Below are 20,407 nucleotides of genomic sequence, written 5' to 3' on the forward strand. Positions count from 1 at the left end.
ATGCGGCTGCAAGAATTACTACAAGAACAAGAAAATACGAACACATAACTCCAGTTCTTAAATCCTTACACTGGTTCCCGGTTAAGTTTAGGGCAGATTTCAAAATCCTCCTTTTAACATATAAAGCATTAAATGGTCGAGGTCCAGCTTACTTATCTGAGCTTATCATGACTTACAAACCAGAGCGCACATTAAGATCTCAAGATGCCGGTCTGCTTGTGATTCCAAGGATTAATAAAATAACAATGGGAGGTCGAGCTTTTAGTTACAGGACCCCTAAACTGTGGACTGGTCTGCCTGCTACTATAAGAGATGCCCCTTCGGTCTCAGCTTTTAAATCCCAGCTGAAGACTCACTACTTCAGTTTAGCACACCCTGACTAGAGCTGCTGATTAACTGTACAGACTGCACCTCTGTTGTTAGTCATTAGCACTAAAACAGAAGTAACATGATAGTTATAATTTGTTACTAACCCTCACCTATTGTGTTTCTCTTCTCTGTACTCAAATGTGGCACTTGGTGCCACGGCCCACCTGCCAAGTTGTTTTGCCTGCCTAAGGTAAAGTCATACCTGATGGAGGATCACAGGAATCGTAGGGTAGAGGGGTCCTTTCATCGGATTGGCTGGCCCAGCACTGACTCAGCTGTGGAATGGTCAAATGGGGGAGGTAGCTTGATGGCTGAGGTCTCCAAGACTCTAAACAGATCCAAATCCTATTATCTGATATCAACTACTTTAAATTCTGGTCCGTACTTGTAAAATTTTTATTTTTATACTGTATTGAGGATTTGTTCAGTTCTGTGTATTGTGTTGTATTGACCTCCTTCTCTTTGACACCCACTGCACACCCAACCTACCTGGAAAAGGGTCTCTCTTTGAACTGCTTTTCCCGAGGTTTCTTCCATTTTTTCCCTACTAGGTTTTTTTTGGGAGTTTTTCCTTGTCTTCTTAGAGAGTCAAGGCTGGGGGGCTGTCAAGAGACAGGGCCTGTTAAAGCCTATTGTGGCACTTCTTGTGTGATTTTTGGCTATACAAAAATAAATTGTATTGTATTGTATTGTACAGTTCAATCATAGATACATAACATTTACAAGCTACATCTATTCTTAGTATATATAGTCACAACCTACACAGACAGGATGTTTGCAGTAACCTTTTATCCCATCTCAAGTCATATTATGCACTGTGACTATTTGGTTATCTCCATGACAATGGATAAACAAAACTTCAAAAAAAGGAAGTACCCATAAAATAAAATACAATAAAACCTAAATGGCTTGATAAACAGTAAAAAATAATTTTAGAAATAGTGAATACAAACCAAAAACAGAAATTAATATTCAATTACGATTCTCCATTATTCAAAACCCAGAATGGGCACACAAAACCTATAAATATGTGTATGTATATATACCATATATATATATATATATATATATATATATATATATATATATATATATATATATATATATATATATATATATATACAGTGGTGTGAAAAACTATTTGCCCCCTTCCTGATTTCTTATTCTTTTGCATGTTTGTCACACAAAATGTTTCTGATCATCAAACACATTTAACCATTAGTCAAATATAACACAAGTAAACACAAAATGCAGCTTTTAAATGATGGTTTTTATTATTTAGGGAGAAAAAAAATCCAAACCTACATGGCCCTGTGTGAAAAAGTAATTGCCCCCTTGTTAAAAAATAACCTAACTGTGGTGTATCACACCTGAGTTCAATTTCCGTAGCCACCCCCAGGCCTGATTACTGCCACACCTGTTTCAATCAAGAAATCACTTAAATAGGAGCTGCCTGACACAGAGAAGTAGACCAAAAGCACCTCAAAAGCTAGACATCATGCCAAGATCCAAAGAAATTCAGGAACAAATGAGAACAGAAGTAATTGAGATCTATCAGTCTGGTAAAGGTTATAAAGCCATTTCTAAAGCTTTGGGACTCCAGCGAACCACAGTGAGAGCCATTATCCACAAATGGCAAAAACATGGAACAGTGGTGAACCTTCCCAGGAGTGGCCGGCCGACCAAAATTACCCCAAGAGCGCAGAGACGACTCATCCGAGAGGTCACAAAAGACCCCAGGACAACGTCTAAAGAACTGCAGGCCTCACTTGCCTCAATTAAGGTCAGTGTTCACGACTCCACCATAAGAAAGAGACTGGGCAAAAACGGCCTGCATGGCAGATGTCCAAGACGCAAACCACTGTTAAGCAAAAAGAACATTAGGGCTCGTCTCAATTTTGCTAAGAAACATCTCAATGATTGCCAAGACATTTGGGAAAATACCTTGTGGACTGATGAGTCAAAAGTTGAACTTTTTGGAAGGCAAATGTCCCGTTACATCTGGCGTAAAAGGAACACAGCATTTCAGAAAAAGAACATCATACCAACAGTAAAATATGGTGGTGGTAGTGTGATGGTCTGGGGTTGTTTTGCTGCTTCAGGACCTGGAAGGCTTGCTGTGATAGATGGAACCATGAATTCTACTGTCTACCAAAAAATCCTGAAGGAGAATGTCCGGCCATCTGTTCGTCAACTCAAGCTGAAGCGATCTTGGGTGCTGCAACAGGACAATGACCCAAAACACACCAGCAAATCCACCTCTGAATGGCTGAAGAAAAACAAAATGAAGACTTTGGAGTGGCCTAGTCAAAGTCCTGACCTGAATCCAATCGAGATGCTATGGCATGACCTTAAAAAGGCGGTTCATGCTAGAAAACCCTCAAATAAAGCTGAATTACAACAATTTTGCAAAGATGAGTGGGCCAAAATTCCTCCAGAGCGCTGTAAAAGACTCATTGCAAGTTATCGCAAACGCTTGATTGCAGTTATTGCTGCTAAGGGTGGCCCAACCAGTTATTAGGTTCAGGGGGCAATTACTTTTTCACACAGGGCCATGTAGGTTTGGATTTTTTTTTCTCCCTAAATAATAAAAACCACCATTTACAAACTGCATTTTGTGTTTACTTGTGTTATATTTGACTAATGGTTAAATGTGTTTGATGATCAGAAACATTTTGTGTGACAAACATGCAAAAGAATAAGAAATCAGGAAGGGGGCAAATAGTTTTTCACACCACTGTATATACCGTATATATATATATATATATATATATATATATACACACCTTGTATTATATATTATATATATGGTTGAAATAGTTTTAATGTCAAATAATGCAAAGAGTTCGCAACAAGTGTTTCACCCTAATTCTGGGCTCATCAGGCGTACACACTCACTGCATCCCCCTCTCGGGGAACCGAACTTCGGACATCAGTGCCAGATACAAAGCCTCTAACTTTGTGCCACGGCGTGTGGTTCGTTTATTTGACAGCATGTAGATCAGGATAATTACATTCATGGCATTCGTAGTCTGAATCACAATCTGATTGTACAAGTAAGCCCGTGATTTGCTAGCGAATCGGAAATCCTAGAATGGCAATCAGTTTCTGTTCCGTCCGATATGTGGATGGATGACATATCATGGAGGGCGGGTGCGTCTGGGGAAATGTCATTTAATCTAATAGGCATATCTGTACTAAAGCGGTTTCGTTTTGTGGAGACGTTGAGTCTGTTGCCTTCGCTGACACCGACTGCTTGAACAGGTTGTGTTGTTTGGGGGCCACCTACTGACTCTGGGAAGCCGCTGCGTGACTGTGGGGCGAGCGCCACAGTGCAATATGCGTTTTCTTTGGTTTGAGCCGCGACTCCTTTCGCAAGCCCGTTGTAGGTGCGCGCGTTGTCACAGCATGGACCTTTGGTTTGAGCCGTGACTCCTTTTGCAAGCGCGTTGTAGGCGCGTGCGTTGTCACAGCATGGACCTTTGGTTTGAGCCGTGACTCCTTTTGCAAGCGCGTTGTAGGCACGCGCGTTGTCACAGTTGGTGTGTGCCATGACTCCTTTCGCAAGCACGTTGTAGGCACGCGCGTTGTCACAGCATGGACCTTTGGGGTTTCCGTACATCCATTCAGCCCTGCGCCCATCCGGTTTACAACCTTCGGTTAGTAATATAGATGGGTGGTTACCTACCAGGTAACGCTTGTGGTTATATTATATTATATTATATTATATATATATATATATATATATATATATATATATATATATATATATATATATATATATGTATGTATATGTATGTATATATAAGTAAATATAAAATTTGAATAACAAAGCATCTTGGAATAATAATGAGCTAAAGTTCTGGAACACACGTACTTTCTTAAGTGAGGTGTTACCGCACGTCTAGTATGCTGGTCGTGTTAATGCAAACATGCCACAGAAAATAAACTGAATTGTAAGAATGAGGATGATTATAAGTGGGGAAAAAAACACAAACTGTCAAAAAGGGTTTCTGCAGCAGCCTTACTGCCCTTTGACCTCAGTCACCCAAAACAAAATACTAAAAAAAATGAGGCTGATGTAGAGCACCTACCCCGACTTGAGGTCAGTGATCCGCAGGCAGCTTGTGGCATCCAATCCCACTTTGCCATTTCTGACCACAGAAGAGATGAACGGCCTTAGCTCTGCAGAGATGCGGTTCAGGGCCACCTCAGGTGGCATGCTGTTCATTTTTCACTTTGGTGGTATTATATGTGCACTCTGTGGAGAGAAAAAAGACAACACAAACAATGTTAATTTTATTGCATTTAACAATGTTTCAAAGACTTAAAACTTGAATGTAATGTATTTATGGGGTCGTGGAGTGATATTTTGTATATACAGTCGTGGCCAAAAGTTTTGAGAATGACCCAAGTGTTGATTTTCACAAAGTATTCTGCTTCAGTGTTTTTATATCTTTCTGTCAGATGTTTCTATGGTGAACTGAAGTAGAATGACAAGCATTTCATAAGTTTCAAAGGCTTTATTGACAATTCCATTCAGTTTATGCAAACAGTCAATATTTGTAGTGTTGGCCCTTCTCTTCCTTTCCAAAGCCTCTGCAATTTGCCCTGGCATGTTGTCTGTCAAACACCTTCTGGGCCATGAATAAAGAATGGGACCAAAACATCCTACGAGAGCAACTTCTCCCAACCATCCAACAACAGTTTGGTGACCAACATGATGGAGCACCAGGCCAGAAGGCAAAAGTGAGAACTAAGTGGCTCAGGGAACAAAACATCGAAATTTGGTGGTCCATGGCCAAGTAAACTTCCCAGACCTTTAATTCCATTGAGAACTTGTGGTCAATCGTCAAGAGGCGGGTGGACAAACAAAAAATCACAAATTCTGATTATGCAAGAATGGGCGGCTGCCATCAGTCAGGATTGAGCCCAGATGTTGATTGACAGACAGCCTGCCAGGGTGAATTGCAGAGGTCTTGGAAAAGAATGAAGGGCCAACACTGCAAATATGGACTCTGCACATAAACCGAAAGTAGTTGTCAATAAAAGTCTTTGAAACTTATGAACTGCTTGTAATTCTACTTCAGTACACCAGAGTAACATCTGACAAAAAGACCTAAAGACACTGAAGCAGCAGACTTGGTGAAAACCAAAAATTGGGTCATTCTCGAAACTATTGGCCACGACTGTAAGTTGATAATGTCTTTACATTTGTAAGCCAGACATACCGATTGTAATATTAGTGTTTCAGTAGGCTTGTTGTACTTTCATGCCCACCTTACCAGCTCCAGAGTCTTTAGGACTGACTCAGGATGTTAGATTTATTGTAGGATTGGTGGGGGTAGAAGTGCTAAAGCTCAACACCTTATAAAAAGTCTAAGGGATTTGAGGCATTCTGATAAAGTCTACACAACAAAGAGTACAAAAGGGGAAAGTAGAGTCATAAAAGACTCTACTAAGGGAAAACAACATGGCAGTAACAAGTGCCATGCATGACTCTCCCGACATTTCACTAACTTGTGTGGGGGACCTGTAAAAGTAGAAAATACAGTGAACAAAGAAAACTACAAATCTACTTGTTAAAGTGATCTCTCAAGGTAAATCTGAAACATTAAACTAATCCGTAATTCAAAGCACACAAATGTTAAAACAGACAAGTTTGTAAATTCACCAGTGCTTTCTAAAGGGAGATTTTGAAATTTCAAACATTTAGACAGTGTGCTGTATTCAAGATTACTCAAAGTAAAAGCAATTTTCCCCACAAATTTCCTTGAAGAATAAGTGTGTCAAACTCCAACAAAATGGGTCCACCAGGAGTCGAGTTGGTTCATGCAGAGAGTTAGATGGCCACCCTCTTCACAACGGTGCGTAGCGCTGTCGTGGGGGGAGTTGTAGGCAAAGCCCCCTAGTCTTCATAGAAGAAATATTCTGTACATTTATTGCTACTTATTATTTGATACACAAAGTCAAACATTAAATTATATATATATATATATATATATATAAATACTTTTTAAAAACCACGCTTATATTAAGTTAAAAAGTGTACTAAAAAGTAAAAAAATAAGTCTCTCATACATCACTCGTAAAATAAAAGGTGGGCGCTTTTGCTAAATTTTTAAGAAGTGTTTTTTGAATGTTGATTGGTGAAAAGCGTCCATGCTTTTATTTTACGAGTGATGTATGAGAGACTTATTTTTTACTTTTTAGTACACTTTTGAACTCAATATAAGTATTTTTATACATATATTATTTTCAACTTTTTACTCTTGGGTTTGTTTTAGTTCTATCCGTTACTAGCGCCATCTATTGGTGAAATCTTGATCTATTCTTCATATGAAAATTTCATTTCTTAAATAACATGGATTAATTGATCAATTAGTGAAACTGATTATTGATTCATGTATTGTCTTCGGAAGTGAGTAAGTGTGCACAATTTCAAATCATTTGTACAATAGGAAGTGGGTTAAATATCGATTACAAGATTTGTACCAGACAACAAACAGGTGAAGTTAATATAAAGCATGGTAATAATAATAATAATAATAATAAAGAATAATAAAACATGGTAAAATCAACACAAATCTGTGCCAATACAGAGGTTTTCACCCGAGTTTTTATAAGCCTTTCATTTTTTAGTAAAATAAAGTCTTAAATATTAACATACAATATTTGCAGTACTGCCACATAAGACATATTGCATGTTAATTAGTACATGCAAGTAAGAATTTCAGTGTTCTCTATACACGTGACATTATAGACCCCATAAACCTATGAAAATGTTACGTGGGTGCAGAACCGTCCAAATTTAATGTGTTCTTTTTGCTTTCTTAGTTAACATCCAGCACTACTCCCAAAGTGTCTGTCCTTTACTTCCTGCTTGACTGACCCATTAGCTGTGGGTGCACAGCAGATATGCACTCACCAGCCACTTTATTAGGTACACCTGTTCAACTGCTTGTTAATTCAAATATCTAATCAGCCAACCACATGGCAGCACCTCAATACATCTCGGCCTATCGACATTGTCAAGACCACCTGCTGAAGTACAAACCGAGTATAAGAATGGGGCAGAAAGGTAACTGAAGTGACTTTAAACGTGGCATGGTTGTTGGTACCAGACATGTGGTCCGAGTATTTCAGAAACTGCTGATCTACTAGGATTTCCATGAACAACCATCTCTAGGGTTTGCAGAGAATGGTCAGAAAAAGGGAAAGTATCCAGTGAGCGGTAGTTCTCTGAGCAAAAAGGGCCTTGTTGATGCCACAGGTCAGCGGAGAAGGCCAGACTGCTTTGGGCAGATAGAAAGGCAACAAGAACTCAAATAAGCACTTGTGACAACCACAGTATGCAGAAGAGCAGCTCTGAACACACAACACGTCAAACCTTATAGAAGGTGGGCTAAAGCAGCGGCAGACCACACCAGGTGTCACTCCTGTCAGCTAACAACAGGCAACTGTGGCTACAATTCACACGGGCTTAGCAAAATTGGACAATAGAAGATTGGAAAAAATGTTGCCTGGTCTGATGAGTCTTGATATCTGCTGCGACATTCAGATGATAGGGTCAGAATTTGGCATCAAAAACATGAAAGTAGGGATCAATCCTGCCTTATATCAACGGTTCAGGCTGCTAGTGGTGGTGTAATGGTGTGTGGGATATCTTCTTGGCCAGCTGAGCATTCTTTAAATGCCACAGCCTACCTGAGTATTGCTGCTGGCCATGTCCATCCCTTTATGACTTCAGTCTATGCACCATGTGAAAAAGCTTATATTACCACAAACTGGTTTCTTGAATAACACAATGAGTTCACTGGACTCAAAAGGCCTCCATGGTCACCAGATCTCAATCCAGTAGTGCACCTCTGGGATATGGTGAAAGGGGAGATTCACATCATAGATGTGCAGCCAACAAATCTGCACCAGCTGCGTGATGCTGCCATGTCAATATGGTCCAAAATACCTGAGGAATGTTTAAAGCACCTTATTGTCTCGATGCATGCTCAATAATCCAGGTAAGGAAATCCTAGAAATTTGATTCTGTTCATCTGGACAAAGTTTTTAAGTGGGAGAAATATTTCGAGACTTATCCAAGTCTCTTCCTCAGTCTCAAATGACTGCAGGTTTCCCCAACCTTATAAACAGTACCTTTGCTTAATCACAGAGACTAGCACCATTGACAAAGGGCCAGTTGATCAGTGATATGCAAATTGTCCACTGATTAGTAGACGTGTGAACCATTCATAGAGGGTTGAGGAATGGCTGCAATCACAGCATTGTAAGATGGCGACAGATGTACCCTTAGGCCCCCTCCTCTGTTCAGAGATGGTCGTTCCTTTTTCACGTAAATGGCCTCCTTGATTCCTCTCTCAAACCAGCGCTCCTCCCTGTCCAGGATGTGCACAGACAGAAACTAAAGATGTGGACAAATGGGTGAAGAACTTGTCTGACAAACAACTCACCCAAGCAGAGAAAAACGTCCTTTCTAAAGGGTTAAATTTTGCGGTCACACCGAAACAAATCCCGCTAGTGGAACTGATTACAGCCACAGAATCTGCTATCAGAAACAACAACATTGCTGATTTGGAAGCAGAACAACTGCGGATAAAAGTTTCGCCATGTCTCAGCAATGCAAAGCCCCCTGCATCCAATATCAGCATTGAGGAGAGGAAGGCCCTCACGGCACTCAGCAAGGACAACAACATCATCATCCTTCCAGCGGACAAGGGGAGATGCACAGTTGTGCTAAACCAGACAGACTACCATGAGAAAATTTTATCTCTGCTCAGTGACAAAAATACTTATGAGCCCTTAAAGCGAGATCCAGGTAGTGGTTACAAAAAAAAGGTGATAGATTGTCTTAAGCAGTTAGTTCAGGACAATGCTATTGACCGGACCACATACCACAGATTATATCCAGGGGAATCTACACCAAGTCTGTATGGTCTACCAAAAATACACAAACAGGGTGCTCCTTTAAGACCCATTGTCTGCATGATCAATTCAGTCACGTATAACATCTCCAAGTTCCTGGCCGCTGTTCTTAACCCGGTGGTAGGCAGCTCAAAACACCACATTCAGAACACTTTGGATTTTGTGGAGAAAGTGAGAGAGGTCATTATGGAGGCAGAAGAAACCTTGGTCTCATTTGATGTTACATCTCTATTCACTTGTGTCCCAGTGACTGAAGCAGTGGAGGTAGTACGTAAGAGATTACAGAATGACCCCACGCTCAGTAAAAGAACCTCTCTCAACGCAGACCAAGTGTGCCTGCTTTTGGAACTGTGTCTTCAATCAACATATTTCATATACAAAAGCCAGTACTACAGGCAGAAGCACGGGTGTGCCATGGGTTCCCCTGTTTCACCTATAGTAGCCAATCTATATATGGAAGAAGTGGAAAAGAGGGCTCTATCATCCTATCCTGGAACACCACTGAGCCATTGGTTCAGATATGAGGATGACACCTGGGTGAAAATCAGATCTCAGGAGGTACCACAGTTCACAGACCACATCAACGGGGTGGACAAACACATCAAGTTCACCAGAGAGGATATGAAAAATAACAAGCTAGCCTTCTTAGACTGTGAAATTTCCATCGTCAACGGGGGACATTTGAAAGTGGATGTGTACCGTAAACCCACACATACGGACCAGTATCTAAGGTTTGACTCTCACCATCCACTAGAGCACAAACTAGGTGTCATTAGATGACTCTACAACACAGAGCTAACACCATTCCCACAGACTTAGAGGCCAGGGAAGCAGAAGAACACCACGTCAAAAAGGCCCTGAGTAAATGTGGATATCCCAGCTGGTCCTTTGTCAAAGCAGGGAGGACACCTAAAGAACGCTCCAAGCGATTCATGAGAGAGGAAGGACATCCACTGCCTAAGCGAAAACCCTTAGTGATCCCGTATGTGTCAGGAGTATCGGAACAGCTGAGGCGCATTTTCTCGAAACACCAGGTCTCAGTGGCTTTCAAACCCCAAAACACGCTACGCCAAAGATTGGTCCATCCCAAGGATCGGGTCCCACGGCACAAACAGAGTAACATAGTTTACGCAGTTAAGTGCCAGGAGGAGTGCCGTGAATTGTACATCGGGGAAACCAAGCAGCCACTGGCTAAGCGCATGTCACAACACAGAAGAGCTTCCTCGTCAGGCCAGGACTCCGCAGTCTATTTACATCTACAGGATAGTGGTCACTCCTTTAAAGATGAAGAGGTGCACATCCTGGACAGGGAGGAGCGCTGGTTTGAGAGAGGAATCAAGGAAGCCATTTACGTGAAAAAGGAACGACCATCTCTGAACAGAGGAGGGGGCCTAAGGGTACATCTGTCGCCATCTTACAATGCTGTGATTGCAGCCATTCCTCAACCCTCTATGAATGGTTCACACGTCTACTAATCAGTGGACAATCTGCATATCACTGATCAACTGGCCCTTTGTCAATGGTGCTAGTCTCTGTGATTAAGCAAAGGTACTGTTTATAAGGTTGGGGAAACCTGCAGTCAATTGAGACTGAGGAAGAGACTTGGATAAGTCTCGAAATATTTCTCCCACTTAAAAACTTTGTCCAGATGAACAGAATCAAATTTCTAGGAAAGCACCTTATTGATTCTATACCACAAACAATTATGGCAGTTCTGAAGGCAAAAGAGAGTCCAACTTGGCACTAGCAAGGTGTACCTAATAAAGTGGCCGCTGAGTGTATGGAGAACTTACAAGGTTATATTTTCTTTTAAGAAAAATATGAATATGAACAATCTGCTCCGCTCACTGGGCAGCGACGTAGCAGGGCCAGATGCATAGCGAATGATTTGACCTGAAAGGTACATTTTGGGGATTTGGCTGCTTTCTCACAGGGTTTCTTAATCTATTTTGGGTGGTGAATTACTGTTGTAATTAATGGTAACGGGTTGCGGATGTTGTGCAAAGTGGATCACAGTGGGTCTACACCTGAAGTGTTCATGGGTTACGTTACCTCTGTGGATACCTACAGGGCAGGCTGTGGGTCCTATCAAGGGGCACAGAGGGGATTAATGTTCCCAACTTTGTAGGGCTTCAGCCTTATCTGGAAGGGCTTCCGAGAGATAATCTCGTGACACTGAAGTACAGTACTCCCAGGTTCTGTATAAAGGGAGCTACCCCACCTGAAAACCAGGAGCCAGAGTTGGGTGGAAGTGGACGAAGCTCACTTGCAGGAGCGGAGAAGGAAGAGAGATGGAAGAATTGCACTGTGTTTCGGCTGGACCTTTTTTTGAAATCTTTATATAACATAGTTATAAGATTACACCTTTTATTTAAACTGAGGCTTATGTTCGTGCAATTGTGTCTGAAGTTTGGGGTGCTGCAGCACTCCCTGGTGGTCACATTTTTTGCTCTTTTCTCGAATATACGTTCGATTCTAACCTTCTTTTTCTCTCAGCCATGATTACTGTCTCTTGTATTTGGCTTCGTTTTTCTTTTGTTTCCTGGTCAAAAGTTGTTCTGCCAGTTCACTGACAGAACAATACCAGGTCAAATTTTGTATTGTGGAAGTATTTTGTACCTAACAATTCAACATAATGAAATTTTGTCCCACACCTATTGTTTTCTTGTTGATCTCCAGTGAAGCCTTTTGATAGGTCACAGTTAGGTTAGGTAGACTGTCACACACATGCGCATGTGAGGCAGCTAAAGGGCCTGAATGAGAGTAATTCCACGCCAGACCAGGGGTGGCGGAGTGCACGGACTCTTCATCTCACTTCTCTGCTGACCAGTTACGGGAAATTCCGCCTGGCCCTGATGATGTCATTTCCGGTACTGGGGACATTGATGGTGTCACTTCCGGTCCCGGGCCTAATGACACCACTTCCGGTTCCAATCCCATTGATGACATCACTTCCTAGCTTGCCTTTAAAACCGCCATCTCAGATCAGTTCTGTTGTGGACTCTAATTTATTCAGCCAATTTTGCAGCCAGGAAACCTATATACGGGTGGCTGCCCCAAACCTTTTTATGTCTCTTTGTCAAGTTTATGACAACTGTTATCCCAGAGAGAATTTTTTTTTCAGCAGGAAAGAACAAAAACACATAGGACTCTGTTACAGAGAAAATAAGGCAGGATACAACATATGACAGTAATTGTTACAATCAGCACACACGCCCACAAGCTTTCTACAAATAAGAGTAATTAGGACACAGTAATAACTCAGAATTCAGCAGGATCTGTACAACGACTAGAATTCATAATGCTTATAGCTCTGGGGGGAAAAAAAAGTTCTTAAACCTGTTAGTCTTTAACCTTTAGAAGAGAAATCCACAGCCTGAAAGACACAATGGCTACTGACAGACAAAATCAAGTCGACTTTCTTTCTAACTTGTTTCTGATACTCGTCGGTGACAGGCGGATGCTGCAAACAACAGTTTTACTGCTTGACAATTCTGGATTAGACACTATTTAAACATGGACATGAAGCTACATTTGCCTAATTTAACATATTAAAAGCAAATTTGACTTAGAGAAACGTATTACTATGGTTTGGTCCACTCCAAATATTTAAGTTTCTTTAAAAGAATATCTGTTTCTTCTCTGTTTTGTTGTTCTGTATGGAGTTCAAAGGACTATATGAGAGTCCTCTTGTGGTAGACCACCTGGAGCCGCTGCAGTTTTCCTATCGAACAAAGTCTGCACTGGAGGATCCAATTATCCATCTCCTCCATAAGGCTTATTCTCACCTGGACAAAGCTGGCGGCATTGGGATAATTCTGTTTTTTGATTTCTCCAGTGCCTTCAATACCATCCAGCCATCTCATTTATGGGGTCAACTCAAGAGATATGCAGGTGGATGAGCCTGTGGTGTCCTGATGATGGACTATCTGTGAGGCTCAAGGACTGTGTGGGCAACCACAAGGAACAGGCCTGTCTGTTTTCTACAACTCTGTGATGGTCCTTGTGGTGTGCTGGGCTGGTGACATCACTTCAGGGGAGGACCACTGAATCAATGAGCTAATTAAAAAGTGTGAGGTTCGGCTGGGATGCCTTCAGTGTGAAAGGACAGGGGGAGACAGCACGCATAGGGCACTGTCTCCTCCGGGTCACTAGATGTCAGACTCCCAAGGTTACAGCAGAGCCACAGATTCCGACAGGGCACTATGGGCACTGGAGTTCTTTGACTCAGCCCTGTTGGGTTCCATGGGTGCTGCCAGGTGATGCAGCAGGGACTTTGAAGGCCTACTTTGTCAAGCTCTCACCCCACCCGGTAGTGCTTTTATGCCACAGCTTTGGAACACCAGAAGAGCTTCCAGGTGTAACATAAAAGAAGTCAGAATCGGGAGGAGACAAAGACAAAGCTTGCCAGGAGGAGCGGAGAAGGCACAGAGTGAGAGACAGAGAGAAGGCAGCAGAGTTGGAGAGTGCTGTGTGCTGTAGTTGTGCTTTGTCAAGTATGGTTGTGGCGTGGAAAACTATTCTTGTAAGAGTTTCTCAAAATGAAAACCTTGTGTGCTGCACTTGTGTCCAGAGCCTGTGTTGTGTCGGGTGTTTTCCCTGGGTGACCACAAAGGACAGGCTCAGTTATGGGACTCACTCTGGAACCCCAGAGTTAGAAGTGGCTGAGAGAATGAAGACCAAACTGAGTGCATTTATGACCAATGCTGCACATTCTCTCTCTGTGCCATACTAACATGGAGGACTTTCAGCCAAAAAATTATTCAACAGAAGTGGGTCAAGAAATACGACTAGGGGACCTTGATAGCAACAGCAATATGCCTGTATAGTGCCTCACAAGGACTGGGATTGCCAAATCAGAAGTTTTCTTTTTTTATAGAAAAAAAAGCAATAGAAGAAAAAAATAACAACAAAATTAGAAAGTTTCAGACATCCTTAAACAGGGAACATGCTGTTGTGCCAGTGAACCGAGAAAAAAAATCTGTTGAAAATTTGTGATTATCTTTTAAGAATTTTACTTGACAAATTTGAATTCTGTCCATAAGACCTTGGTTTCACCGTTTATCTGAACAGAGTTGGCCGCTGTCTATCCGCCGTCAGACACGTGAGCGTAGAGTGTGCCTTGCAGGTACAGTATGGGATTGGTTAAAAATACGGGGAAGATTCTGAATGGAATACCTGCCTTAAACCAATTTCAGTTCACCCTATAATGGTGGAGGAGTTTTCCGATGGACTCTGACGTCACTTCCACTCATCATCCTACCTTCATAAAATTTGGGACCTGGAGCTCAGAGAGGACAGACGTCTACTGAGAACTGCCACAACATACATCAACTCGATGCTACCTTACGACATTATTATTGCCAAAACTCTACCCTTTCTTTTTTTTTTTGCCTGGACATTAAATGGGGTCACTTTGGTAGACCAAATCTTTCTCTGTTTCACAGTCATAGTCATACTGTACAGAAGTGATTATACAGCATAAGTGGCCAATGACACAAGCCAGTGTTTGAGATAAGCAGATCTCCGCCCATCTTATCCCATCTCTAACTAGTCCTTTGCTGGAGGTTAAAGGTTAAAACAATACACATTTTGAAGTAACAGGCCAGTGTTTTGGTATAACTATAGAGGTAAGCAATTCATGAATTAATCGGGGTCATAGATCATCTATTTTTTCATGGTCTCATCCAATAAAAAATATGTCTGGCTGGGGAACTTGGAAAATAGAAAAGGACTAATTCATCATGTCTGTAATTAACAAATATTATGTGTAAAGGACCCAGATGTATCCTCTTTATTGTTTCAAATATGCTTCAACCAGCAAGTAAGCCATGTATGATAGAGAGAGGGTAGGGGACTCTTTAAACTGATAACTCGAATCTCACAAGATTTATTCAAGACTTACCACTAATAAGGCCTGAATTCATCAATGCAATATCGTAAAAGACCTCCTATTTGATGATTGTCTGATGAGGTCCTCATTGTCTTCCACAGATTATAACCCTTGTAGATATACTTCTGGTCGCTAGCAACTTGTGATGCCATGACGCAGCTCTCGCTGGGTCAAATGATACAGCGTGGATACAGTTCTCCAGGTATGCCCCATTCATTTATTTGGCAACAATTTACTAGCAAAAATATGCCCGAATAGTTTGAAATCATTTTAATTTGATCATTTATTTGTCTAAAATGTATCGGGTTGCTAGTGACCCTAGATGTGCTAAAGTGTCAGTTTTTTTTACACGTGCATTTCAACTGCTTTGTTTGTAAACAGTGTTTAAGTAAAACATGCTTTTTTCCATGATTTCTTTGTATCCCTACGCTCATTACAGCTGCACTTCCATCTTGTTACTTTTTATGTTGGCTTTTACAAGTTTAGAGACGTAAGAGATAAGACAGAAATGCTGAGATGAGAGCCCCTGTCATTGATAGCACATTACAAGTCAGAGAAAGATGCTGTGCAGAAGGATGAGGCTTGAGCCTGGGAAGGGCATTATATAATTAAAATGTATTATTATTATTAATTTGATAACATCTGATCATGAATGTTGTGGGTAAAAAACTGTAGAGGGGCAAAGCAGTGCAGCAGCAGCAGCACAGAGTGAAACAGCACAAGTCGCATTGCCTGAAACAGTTACTTAAAAAAGGAAAAATGGACAAAAAAATACAGAAGCTGCATTTCTATCATGTTGCTCATTAGGAATGAGTTCACAATGATAAGAGATAAGATGTGCTGCTGACACGTATCAAGCATAGGAAGCTCTTGAAAGATTCCCTGTGGTTAATGACAAGTCAGAGAAAGATTGAGACGCATGTAGCAGGGCGACAAACGATGAACTACAGAGTCTAAATCAGTGCAGAGTTACACTTCTGATGCCATTTTATTGCTACAAATGCTTGTGACACCCCATCTTTTGGAATGATAAAGACAAAGTATCCCAATGGACACATAGGCACTTATCCTTTCATTAAGGTGGGTCGCGTCTGCAAAGAACAATTTCACTGAACATGGTACACGTGACAATAAAAAAAAAGAGACCTTGACTCACAATTTAGAAATGACAATCCACTTAACATGCATGTCCTTGGATTGTGGGAGGAAACCAGAGGACCGAAGCAGAACATGCAAACTCTATACAGGGAACATGCGGGACATAAACCTCGCAGCAGCATGACCCCTGTCTTTGAGAAATTCCAAATTAAAATCTGTCAAATAGCTAAATACACATTTACAGCAGTCCTTTCAAAGTATCCACTCACAATGCCCCATTCACTTCCATCATTGGATTCATCCATTTTATTATTATCATTATTAATAGTTATGTATTTTGCTGATGCCTTAGGTGACTGAAAACATTTGAGACCCCCTTGCCCCCCATTGGAGCACAGACAGGTGAAGTGACTTGTTTAGGGTCACAAAGTGTCAGTTGTAGGATTTGAACCCACAGTCTCAGGGGCTGAGGTCCAAAGCCTCCACCTCTACACACCACCTCACCCCGCCTGTCACCTCGAAAGATGTGCCCAGGCGCTAATAAAGCCCGCAAATATTAACCTAAACGGGTGCATCTGCAACGTAACGGTCAAATACCGGACATCAAACTGCTGCTATTGCTTCTTGCACCGAACGATTCGAATCCATTTTCACTTAAATCAATATATAATTCTAAAGAAACTGAATTCAAATCTGTAGACTTAGCATGCACAGGTAAAGTCAGAGCTTCACGATGCGATGCAAAATAAACAAAACCTATGAATATCAAAAAACATACATTCTGTCCAATTCAACTCGAGTTTATCCCTGGGGTTGTAACACCGTCTGGCGTAACGGAAACATTAAGGGAGAGTGACGTGGTGCAATATAGCGACTTATATCCCAAACACAACTCAGGCACCCACTACCTGCATGCAGCCCAGTTGCACTTTTTTATTTTTAAAGGGTGCCTGTTTTCGCGCCTTCTTCTTATACCACTTCAAAAATTCAACGCACTATGCACAGAGCTCTTTGTGTCTGCCGTCATACACACTCTCACAACGCAGTTCACTCACTCGCTCGCTCTTGTCTTTATTACCTGCACCATTAACGGTTCTGTTTATCCCCGGTGTCCACACAAACACAACACTTTCAGTCCATGCACTTCCTGGTTCGCAAGCCCTCAAGCAGATGGCACAAACTTAAAATATGCCTGTGAAGAATTAATAATTAAATTTTAAATAATCATGGATGATGGCACGATTTAATACAAAATGAATGACAAATTGTTGTATATTTCGATCTTAAAGTTAGTTTGTTTTACTCCGGACACTTTGACAAAAGAATTCATTATTTTTAAGAAAGGCAGTATGAAGAACACCTCGTCAATTCCCAGGCCCCTGCGCGTCTTGCTGCCCGCTCTTTGCACTTTTGAGTCGAGTTGCTTGCTAACAGCGTGCAGCTGCAGCCTGCTTGTGTCCAAACTGGTAACTGTATTTTAATATTTAAAAGTTCAAATGTTTACATAAATGTACAGTATAATGGGTCACAGTGGTTCATTTTTATGTATAAATTCTGATTATGAAGTGGCAGTTTGTAATCAGGTGAAACTGTAAACACCTGGAAAATTGCAAACTAAGCATTTATTCGAAAGGTAGTTTTAATGGAGTTAAATACTGTAGTATGCAGTTTCTATTGCTTTTGCCTAGTGCATTGGCATTTTTTTGCATGTTAATACCCTTCACTTTTATTTATTTAAAATTGCGGAGTCTGATGACTTTTAATGCACGTAATATCTGCATATCACCTGTAACAAATTATTTAAATGAACTTTATAAACTTCTACGTTTAAAGGCATTAAAGTTAACGAATGGCTGAAGCGTTCAGAGTAGAAGGTACTGTCTAAAGAGAGCCACTGCTGAGTAATTACTGCACGTTATGTAACGTTTGGTTGTCAACTTTTAACAAACAACCTTTTGCGTTAACCTGTGCGTGGTGGACATCATCACAGAATAGTTTATTAATACAGATCTCGAGTCCCATTATCTGTTAGAGCACAAGCAGGAAAATGGCTAGCTAGGGACCCCACAATGACTTTGGGATAAGAAGCAAACCCTCGACCCTTTTTATTCTCTTTGCCGCATTTCTGTAGTGACCTTCGTCCTTTACAGACATAGTACAGTGCAGTACAGTACAGTTACCAGCATGTGTGTGCAGCGTGGCTCGACCAGGGAACGTGACACATTGAATTAGGGGTGGAGACTGAACTTAAGGATTTAAAATCCAACATGCATATATATGATTTAATTTAAATAATGGAATGTGTAAAGAGAGTAAAGCATTTCATATTTTTGATGATGTGGATTTTCAGTTACCTTTTCATGAATGTTTGTAGCATCCATTGAAGCACAGCTGATTGAGTAAGTCAAATGTAGTGCTTGTAAACTCTTGTGCTGGAGTAAATACCTAGATAGCGCTTTATTTGACCTGCATAGAGTCGTGTCTGCATGGGTTTCTACTGCATGCACCCACAGTTCAAAGACATGATGGTTAAGTGGATTTGTGTTGCTGAATTGGCCCAAGTGTGTGTGGGTGATCATCCTGGCCAGAGATTATTCCTGCCTTGTGCCCTCTCATTGCTGGGATAGGCTGCAGCTCCCCTACAGCCCTGCTAAGGTTGAACTGGGTTAGAAGATGAATAGATGAACATTATGACGAACAAAAAACACCCCCCCCCCCTCCACAAATCACACCAGATTGACTAAAAAGAAAGGAAATTTCTCACTTGGCAGTCCCAGTGAGGCATTATACAGGCACATTATACAGTGGGCTCTATGATTACTCAGTTTTACCTTCAGCAATGCTGGTAATTAATAAAAACAATCAACCAGGTGCCCCAAAAACCAGGTATACCAAGATAAATTTAGGTTGAGTGAGGGATCTCTTGCTTCACATTCTGTCCAGGACATCAGAAATATGAAGAGATCTCTATAATTTATGAATAAAGTTTATAAATTTGTGGAAGGCTACATTTAACACTTTCTCTATTGTGGTCCAAACGTGGCCTTCTCCTATTTTCACAAAACACTCAGACGCTTCTTGCAATAAACAAAATAATACAATTTATTTATAACATAAGTATAATAGAGGATGCATATTTGCAAGTATATATAAAGATATGTATGTATATAGATATCTATATATATAATTCACTAAGCTGCCAGCGAGTAAGACACCCATGGCGCACGCAGGACGGGGCCACGCCCACCAACTCTAAGACCATTTTATACGACGACAACTCGCAGAGCCACGCCCACCAACTCGGACGCAGCAACTCACAAAACACGGCGTCATTCGCGTTTGTCTCTGCTACAGTCCACATGCACATCTGAGCCATGTTGACTTTTCATTATTCTTTTCGGTTACGACGCACGACCGTGTCCACCATCACAAACTGTTTTACACGCCATGGTCTTAGAGTTGGTGGGCGGGTCTCTGTGAGTTGCTCTTGCGAGCGGGTGCATGACCAGGCGGTGTGTATGCTTTGAAAACGAGGGTGGACGCGGCAGGACCATCTAAGAAGAGGCATGTTTATCGCGGATGTGAATCGCTGTATGCAGCGTGTAAAACATGGGATACGCACGATAAATAAACCACTCTTAGCCCGCCAACGCTAAGACGATGGGATACGCCGACAACTCACAGAGCCACGCCCACCAACTCTAAGACAATGGGACGAGAACGCCCGCCTGACTGTTACCAGCGTGTAAAACCATCGCAGCTTTTAACTCACACACTGCAACAACTCACCAAACAAACACGCCCTGTCTCTCGAGGCATTCACACTGCCGGAAGACAACCATGGGATACGCAAAAAATAGCCATGTCAGTCAACTCACAAAGCCCAGCCCACCAACTCAAGCACGCGTCTACCCATGCTCTCAAGGCATTCACAGTGCCTGCTCATGTGCCCGGACGCAACAACTCACCAATTCGCTTTCGTCTCTGCTACAGTACACATGCACCACTGAGCCACGTTGACTTTTCATTATTCTTTTCGGTTTCGGCTGCATTTCCATATATAATCCACCAAGTCGTCCGACCATGGGATACAAACGACAGAGCACCGGC

General features: G+C 41.5%; 2 protein-coding genes across 2 annotated transcripts in view; one reads left to right on the forward strand and one right to left on the reverse strand.

Annotated features, from left to right (window-relative positions):
- babam2 (BRISC and BRCA1 A complex member 2) overlaps positions 1 to 17,464 on the reverse strand; it is a 287,239-nt gene extending 269,775 nt beyond the window's left edge. The window contains exons 1-2 of the mRNA XM_028796332.2: positions 17,376 to 17,464; positions 4,464 to 4,630 (exon numbers count right to left, since the gene is read on the reverse strand). Of these exons, the coding sequence (XP_028652165.1) occupies positions 4,464 to 4,600 (137 nt within the window). The 5' untranslated portion in view covers positions 4,601 to 4,630; positions 17,376 to 17,464. The remainder of the gene's footprint in view (positions 1 to 4,463; positions 4,631 to 17,375) is intronic.
- A 210-nt stretch (positions 17,465 to 17,674) lies between these two features.
- The window catches only part of rbks (ribokinase), a 171,567-nt gene continuing 168,834 nt past the window's right edge, over positions 17,675 to 20,407 (forward strand). The window contains exon 1 of the mRNA XM_028796333.2: positions 17,675 to 17,763. The gene's annotated coding sequence lies outside the window, so the exon portion shown is untranslated. The remainder of the gene's footprint in view (positions 17,764 to 20,407) is intronic.

This window comes from Erpetoichthys calabaricus, chromosome 3 (genome assembly GCF_900747795.2).
Source record: "Erpetoichthys calabaricus chromosome 3, fErpCal1.3, whole genome shotgun sequence".
Lineage (NCBI taxonomy): Eukaryota > Metazoa > Chordata > Cladistia > Polypteriformes > Polypteridae > Erpetoichthys > Erpetoichthys calabaricus.